This window comes from Amphibalanus amphitrite, unplaced genomic scaffold (assembly GCF_019059575.1).
Source record: "Amphibalanus amphitrite isolate SeventyFive unplaced genomic scaffold, NRLGWU_Aamphi_draft 000122F_arrow, whole genome shotgun sequence".
NCBI classification, from domain to species: domain Eukaryota; kingdom Metazoa; phylum Arthropoda; class Thecostraca; order Balanomorpha; family Balanidae; genus Amphibalanus; species Amphibalanus amphitrite.
The window spans coordinates 992,700-1,001,379 of record NW_024881617.1 but is presented as its reverse complement, the minus strand read 5'-3'; the positions used below and the strand labels follow the sequence as shown (position 1 = coordinate 1,001,379).

At 48.8% G+C, this 8,680-nt stretch overlaps 1 protein-coding gene across 1 annotated transcript; it reads left to right on the top strand.

Annotated features, from left to right (window-relative positions):
* Positions 1-414: 414 nt before the first annotated feature.
* LOC122381591 lies at positions 415-5,834 on the top strand. Its single transcript, XM_043365943.1, has 4 exons — positions 415-2,386; positions 2,687-2,869; positions 3,124-3,251; positions 4,066-5,834. The coding sequence occupies exons 2-4, from the start codon at positions 2,688-2,690 to the stop codon at positions 4,407-4,409; spliced, it is 654 nt and encodes a 217-aa protein (XP_043221878.1). The 5' UTR covers positions 415-2,386; position 2,687; the 3' UTR covers positions 4,410-5,834.
* Positions 5,835-8,680: the final 2,846 nt, after the last annotated feature.

Genomic DNA, 8,680 nt, shown 5'->3' with positions numbered 1-8,680 from the left:
ACCAGTGGAACCCACCAGTATAAAACGAGTTCGGTTAGGTCCGGTATGCTTGCAGAATCTTTGTATTCGAACTGTTGAATGATTTGATGAGGAATTAGTACCAGGAATCCACTGGTACGGGCTATGTCAAGGAATTTTGGAATATGGTGACGTAGGAAATAGGTTAGCCGCCTCAGCAGCACTTGGAAGCAACCAGTGGAACCCACCAGTGTGAAATGCGTTCGGTTAGGTCCAGTGTGCGTGTAGAATCCTTGTAATTGGCCGTTTGCTAATTTGATAAGGAAATAGTACCAGGAATCCACTGGTACGAGCCATGTCAAGGAACTTGGAATGTGGTATAGCAGGAAGTAGGTCAGCCGCCTTAGCAGCCCTCGGAAATCAACCAGTGGAACCCACCAGTATGAGACAAGTTGGGTTAGGTCCAGTGTGCATGTAGAATCCTTGTAATTGTGTACTGTGTAAAATAAGCAGATAAAGAAAACTGATCGTTGTAAATTACTGTGACGAGCCAGACACCTTGAAAACGACCGCTCTCCCGACTGTGTGGCTGGCATATGGCCTGTTATGTTCTATCCTCCGGTCCCTGCCCTTCATCACTTGTCACACTCGTATTACGATATTTACAAGTCCCATTTATTTACATTCTCCCTGACACAACGCGTTTCATTCCTTTACATGCCAAATTTTACGAAACGTTCTGGGACCAGGCCGTCCAGCACTTGGAACTCGCACGCCGCGCGGTGCGGTACAAAGTCGCGTCGCCCGCCCCTTTCCCGACTCCCCACGGAGCATAATCCCCTCCATCCGCCTTAATCACCACGGGGCGCCGGATGAGGGTCCATTCCACGTCGGCACGCGTCTCGCACCACGCCCATAGTTAAATAATTGACCGAAATCGGATTGTTAAATTAAGCTACCTAGACTGAAGGTTCTCAAAATAAATTGAACTACCTTAACTGAATGGCCTAATTTATTGCGCAATGACACCAAAAAAAAGGAAACATAATGTGGCTCACATAGCAGTAACGAAGGGGGGGGGGGTGATTATTTGAAGGATTTAGGGACTAGGTGCGTGCCCGTGATCACCGTGACCTTACTTGAGATGGAGTCGCTGACATGATGGCCGTGTCCGTCCAGCGCCCGGCCAAGCGGCCGGGGCCGCCGCCGGTGCCGTGATGCCAGCCGCTGGTGTCTCGTGGGCTGTCCACGATGTCAGATGTCAGCCGAGAGCGAAAAGCGGCGTCGAATGCGTCGTCCGAGAGAGAGCCAGAGACGCGGAATGCCTCGTCCGAGAGAGAGCCAGAGAGCCGCGGAATGCGTCGTCCGAGAGAGCTTTTCAGTTCCGTTTCATCAACTTATACTTCTGATGACGTCATACTTCAGAGGGCCGGGCAGCATCACCTTGTCCAATCTCCGTCCTCCATTCTCAGAAGCTGCACTCGGCTCCGCCCTCGAAAGTTCGTGATTTGCTGACAAAGTTCGGTTCCCCTCCGGCCATGGCAGTCGCACCCTTTCACGCAGCGATCGGGTGGAATTCGCCGCCGGCGCTCACGGCGCCTGAGGCGCCAGGTGGCGGGCCTGGCCCTCTGCTCCCCTTGTTTTGAAGTCAGGTCCGGCCAGATGTCCTATGTTTTGTCGTTGGCGACCGAGTTCCATTTCATCCTGTTTTCGTACAAGCCGGGTCGGTCTCCGCTCCCCTTTCTTGTTTTGGTTCAAATCAGGGCCGGTCTGCACTCCCCTCTCCTTGTTCTCTGGCGGGGTGCCGAGCGTGGGACAGAGTCTTGTTTTCCAAAGGTTAAACTGATTAATGGCTCGAGGCTGGCAGAATGGCGCGTTTCGGTATGCTATTTGTTGGCTTCAGATCCGGGTTCTCATGAAGTGGGGTGGTCATCTATAGAGGACCCCTGTTTGTCAGAGCCGACTGCGCCGTCTGTGTGGACGCCAGCTGGGACGGAGAGAGGGTATCACAGCCGATTTAGCCGGCTGACCGTGTCTGTGCGGCGCTCGCAGATGGCCGTGTTTCAGCTTGTGGCACAGCTTGCAGTTCAGCATGAAAGATGAAAAAATGTAACGCATCTGCGTTACACAATCGTTCTCGGCTGGGCGGCACTCGGTCAGTAGCCCACTGGCCGTCTCAGGGTCATCAGGGGGAACATCGCACCTTGTCCAGCCGCGCCGGGAGGGGACGGGATGTTCCAGGACCGTCACCACGCGGCTGGAAGTCCCAGCCGGGCTGCTGCCGGTTCAGGGCCGGCCCTGACCCGAGGCGCCGCCGTGCAGAGGGGCAGATAAAGGCGGCACCTGTCCGCTGGCCGCCAGTGGATACCTCAGAGGCGTGCAGGTGACTCGCTGCAGAAGAGACAGAACATACTGAGACAGCGAACAGGTAGTGTACGGGATACGTCACTACGTGTGCCGCTTGCCTAATGACTTGCACAGTAAAGGTTTAAGTAAAAAATGCATTTAACTTTCAGTAAAGCAACCCTAACTTTGGCCGTTTTAGGAAAGCACCCACTCCGATCAAAGGCTAGCTAAGAAATTAAGCTGCCGCTTTCTCTGATAGTAAAGTTTAATACAAACACTGTAAAAATCATTATCGTCATAATTTACCTGAGGCTTCCCTAGGTTACCATTTCTGTTTTCGCTCCTGCAGTCTTCACATCCAGCCCGCGTGATCTTCTTTCAGGATGAAGCTACTGCTGTTGTCTCTGAGTCTGGTGGTCGTGCTGGGCGAGCACGAGGACCGTCACGCCTTGAGACACGCCCAGAGCTACCCGGACAGCTACTACCCAGATCGACACTACCCGGGCCCCTACCCAGACCCCTACCCGGGCACCGGCAACCCTTACGTGCGCCCCTCCGGCTGCAAGTACGTACAATCATAATTTTTATGTTCGGCCAGTCCCCGCTAGCATCATGAGTGGCGAGAAGACTAAAAATGGTTGAACAAAAATGATAGATATCCAAAACACGCTAGCTTATCGATCATATAAAATAAAATGAAAACATTGAAGCCTCGTCTCAGACCTTACGAGCAGTATGAAAATTATTTTGGACCTGAAGTGTTCCAGTGACTATTTCCACCTGTGCCCTTTCTGACACGTTCCCATTACTGCTCGACAGAAACTGGTGCCGTTATGACGACAACTACCGTCCCGGCCTCTTCCACGGCCGAACCCGGTACTACTGCTGCGACCACAGCGCGCCCGTAGTCTACCCCAGGCCACCGTACCCCTACCCGACGCGACAGAGTAAGTAGTCATGAGCGTAACCCTTTCTGAAACACCTGAGCTTGTGGTCTAGCGGCCGGCATTTTACGAATTTGGTGTGAACCGATTGAAAGGGCTCTTGATGACGACGGGAGAGTCAGGTGTCGTCTCAGTTTAGAAAATAGCACAGCTTCACGATTCCGGAACTTTTGTGAGCAATGAGAATCTATTCAAAACTGTCAGGGACATTTTTAATTTTTCCATTGCTCAATCAAATCAAAGATCTCCCCTCTGAAGGTCATGACCCTGAACCTCTGCACGGGGTCTTAGACGTGCACATATTTATTCAGCGTCAGGGACATACCCCGGCCTCCTATAGTCATGTTATGCACGCTGATAGAACTAACATGGTCTCGCATCCACGTGAAGTTCAATGGCGACGCTTAGCATCGTCTGTCAGCCCTTTGTTCTCCCTGATCAATGTCAAGCACATTGCTGCCTTCCAAAACCTTGTTGCATGCAATATGCATAAGCAAGATCGGTGCAAAAGTTTGCATAGCGGATTTCACTACCCCTTCGAGAAAAAATATTCAGTGATCAAAAGGGCCATTGAATAGGGGCGCTAGAGTATACATTGTGTATTGGTGCTGCAGTTGAATAGAACATGCTCCATCGAAATGACTGGTTGCCATAAAACGCGTTGCTGGTGTCAATGCCCATATGTTCGTAATATGTTTTGTCTGGGTTCAGGTCGACTGATTGACGCAAAGTTCCCTACCCCTACCCCCACCCCTACCCCCACCCCTACCCGTACCCGTACCCCCACCCCCACCCGTTCGGCCCTCTGCGCCTGTAGAGATCTGCCCGCCGTCCCCTGCGGTGTGCACGCGAGTCTACTCGGCCTTCGGAGCACCCACCGAGTGCTACTCGGACTCTGAGTGCTCCACCGTCGACCTCTGCTGCTACGACGTCTGTCTCCGGCACAAGACCTGCAAGACGGCCGACTACACCGAGGGCCCGGTGCGGCCGCGTCCGGTGCCCTACCGTCCCCGGCCCGGAAACATTTTCACAGGAATCATCGGCTCGCTGCTGGGCCGCAGCTCCTTCGATGAGCCTCACTCGGTCGTTGCCGCCGACCAGCCGCAGGACGTCGTGGCGCTGAGAAGCGCCAAAGCCGACGATAAAAAGAAACACGAGTAGGTTCTTTTGGGACTGAGACGCGTATTTATTGCTGCTGTCGCAATGTGTTCTGCAGATGTGCTGTCGATGCTGCCAGCAAAGTACATACATTGTCAAGCGATATGAGCTGTCACCTGTTTCAATTCGGGTGTTTCATCAGCATTTAGGCGAAAATGCCAACTCGGGCGGGGTGCTCCGACGCTGCCATTGTAATGCTTCAAAATGATGCAAAGGGATCGTGGCATTTCTTGCTGCCTGTCTGTGACATCTGAATGGCGTGGGAATCATTATAAATGACAGAAGTGTCGCAGAAGAAAGACACGGTGCCAATCGGACATTGCTGTTTAATAAGCGCGCTTATTATTAAAGTCACAAACAGGTGTTCACTGTTCCGTGGATGAATGGTGTCCATGAGAATAGAACAGTGTGTACTGTATTGAGGTGTGATTGAATATTGTCGAAAACAATGCAACTGTATGGCCCGTACTTGCTGTCGACTGACCCGATAGCTAGAAATAAAAAAGCGTTTTACTTTAATCTACAGTTTGTAACTTGCTATCCTGTCAATCATCACTTGATTATGGTGTGCGCCCTTACATACCGTTTTAAATAAAACTTAATAAAAAATTAACTAGAAAATCCGTTGGTTTATTAATTGATTATGAGAAATGGATTACTTGATGTCATATTACGGTGATGACATTTTGCACTGGTCATAATACTTAATCGCTCTTCATAAGTACTTTTGCTTTCCTGTTATAAGACATACCTTGAAGCTGGAAAAGTAAATAAATAGAAATTAAGGCCATAACAAAAAGTGACTGATCACTGTTTGCCTCGTTTTGGAGTTCTGCTGGCCATAGCTTTTTTCGATTTAGCACCACGCCTCACGGGTCTGGTGCATCCTTGTTTGATCTTGCGTTTCAGAGGTGTGCCCGAGACCCTACTGGCTGAAGACGTGGTAGAAGCTGACCTTGACCGTTTGACGCACGACTGAATTTTGGCCCGTTTTGTTCTAAAAAGACGTGGATGGGGAGAGTTGCGCCGTTTGAACTTTGGACGACTTGGTTGTCCAGACGTAGATGGCATTGTCTCTTGAACTGCCTGATATCTAGGTCTTGATCTATCAAGCCTTGCATTACCCGATCCCGAAGCCCAGCTCGATATGGATGAGCAGGAACGACTCTGTAAAGATCTTGGCACGAAATCAGACCATTGTGAAAGTGACGTGTTTGACGGTGAAGACGAGGAATCATCTGGTACCGAAAATCGCTTGAGCTGTTTCACGTGAGAAGGAACAACTCGTTTTGACGCTGATGATTTGACAGCATTTCGAATTAGACCTACACTATGTTGCTCTTTTTCGTCACTGCAACCTTGTGCTGACAGCTTTTGAACTTTTTCCCTCGACTTCTTCGACAAGGTCTCAGAAGCTTTCAAATCGGTTGCTTTCTTCGGTGCTTTCTTGTTTCCTTTGGCAGGAGTCGATGTTGTTTGTTTTCTTAATCGAGCTTTTGGTTTTAAACTCCTCTTAGCTTCTTTCTTTTTCTTTAGTTCCTGAGTTTCGAAGAGAAAATTCAGCTCATTACGAATAGATCCTGTTGAGACTGGCTGAACTGAAACTGGACGTCTTTTGGAGCCTCCGTCCCCGGCCATTTTCCCTCTTTTTGCCATGTTTTCAGATTGTGAAGAAGTTGATAAATTTAATTGGTGACCAAAGACAATTAATGTAATATGGACATTTAGACAAAACACAAACTTATGTCGAAATAATTTTGAGACACATTAATTTTTCATAAAAAGTGGATACGCACGGGCAGTTTTGAGCTACGTGCGCACCATATGCAGAGACTTGTGTATTTGCTTTTGAAAATTTTAGTTCAGCTACCGCGCAAAAAAGAACATGTGGCTAAAGATAAGCAAGTATTACAAGATCATCAAATATTTAACGGTTTATTTTAGCGACCCTTTATAACCTTCATATCAGCCCAGACCGCGCCGGCCGCCGGGGAGGGCGTTTTACGCCCTTCGTCTTAGGTTTTGTATTGGTACCTAATTTACGTCAGCAGACATTCCACGACAGGGTGGCTATTTCCTGTCAAATGTCCATACGCACATTCATTCCACTTAAAGAAAAGTATCTTTTACAAGTATAAAAGAAAACGCTACAAAAAAACAACAAAGAAACGCAAGAAAAAATGTTTTACGCGAAACAAAATATACATGAAGAATGACAAGCTGCCCTTTACAGTTAATTTATTCGGTTCATTCGACGACTCTATTCATGTGAAATCAGTTCTGTTATCTACCTTGCTAGCTTTGGATCTAAAATTTCTTGAAATTTGTGCATCAAATGTTAATGGAGATGAAAGGCATTCACAAAAACGTTAGATTATTTTAACTCTGGAGACTAAGTGCATTGCGCTGAGGTTCAAGCTCAGTTGAATCAAAGGAAGCATCAAATCGCAACTTACCAAATTAATCAGGAAAACCACAGCCGCATTTTCCTTCAACAGTCAGCCTTCTTGTCGACTTTGAGTCAGCTCAGACGTCACGAATTTCAGCATAATGTCAGCTCAATTACGACTATCATGCCAAAACCCATGAGTCCGATCTGCTCTCGGCGGACGGAGCCTCATGCACCATCAGGCAGATGCAAACAGTGTGCAAGGTTAAATATGTGGGGACTCGTGCCCCACTGGTTGTCGCCGTTATTAACCTAAGACATCGCTGTCATGCACGGGTTAACGGGTCTCTTACCTCACCTTAACTTAAAAAAATTTACAATGGTGAGCAAACGATAGATGAAACGGCATGGAAAAGGTGACGCTAATTTGTGAAATATTTGCGGAAACACGAGGATGTGAAAACGATCACGCCATTTTATCCATCTGATTTATTACCTGCAGATGAATCTTTCATGTTCATATTCCTAGCTCGTTTTCTTCCAAATTGATGTATTTCAATTAAACATTTTATGCATGGGAAGGAAAACTATCCAATAGGATATTATTGGAAGCCGAATTTGTCTTCTCCAATCAAAAACAATAAATAAAAAGGGGAGATCGATTAGTTTCAGTGAATGAATGGCCACCAGCGGATGAATGAATGTGCCGGGTTATGCAATATTTCAATCACACTTCACACTGTTCTTAACTGGGCGTGAGCGAGAATGTAAGGTTTGTAAAGGTTTTCGCGGTGAGAGCCGGCGTCAGTCCATCCGTACTCTTCAAGTTAGTCAATCCGCCTGTTCTCCGCGCCAAACGCTGAGCGATTCACGGGATGGTGAGATTGCCGACTTGTGGCAGAGAGCATGGCATCAAATCCATAGTTTCGAGCATAATATCAGTTGAAATAACGATACATTACACCCGAACCCATGAACTTTGAACCAATTGCTGAAGCGGCTTCGCCAAAGGCTGCACCGGTCCGAGAATGGTGAAACTGGTGGGATCTCAGTCCGCGCAGATGTGAGCGAAGAATAAAAGCAGATGACAAAGCTAAAGAGAGAGTGCTTACGAGCCAGAGAGCACACTGAGATAAAAACAATATAAAAGAATCCGGTGAAGTGTAATTGGGAAATTAAAAATTACAATAATAGAATGAACAACGATTTGAAAAGCGTTATGCACAATTTATGTATCATGATTCGCTATAACTTACTACGGTTCGGACAAGCTGCATGTTTCATTTGATCAACAAATACTGAGATGTTTTTCATCGATGTCAAAAGTGCTCTTGTTTCGACACCAGCGAAGTGCGTCAGCGAAGTGCGTCCCCCTCTCGAGGTCGCTGCGGCTGCTTACCTGTCATGGCGGAATTCCAAGCTGCTGCTCAATTCTCCGAGCCGCCGACAGTTCAGACTCCAGATCCCGTCTGTACTGTGCCAGTTCCGTGACCCGTCAGCAGCCCTCCGGCTCCCTCCAGAGTCGGACGATGGTCTGACGAGTGCCGGCGGGGTGCCCCGAGGGCGTCGCTGCCGGCGGGCAACCCGATCCGGCGACGCCAGCGGGCGTCACCCGGTGCTGAGGCGGCAGACGGACTTTGTACCGGTCTCCGGTTCGGGCAGCGGCGTCCTGCCATTGTTCGAGCGCCACCCCCGCTCCCCATCCCCACTGATCCAGTGAGCTCGACCTCTCAGATCGCCCAGCGGACTCCACCGCCTCTGTTAGGCTGAGCCAGCATCGCCAGACAGACAGACAGACAGACAGACAGACAGACAGACAGACAGACAGACAGACAGACAGACAGACAGACAGACAGACAGACAGACAGACAGACAGACAGACAGA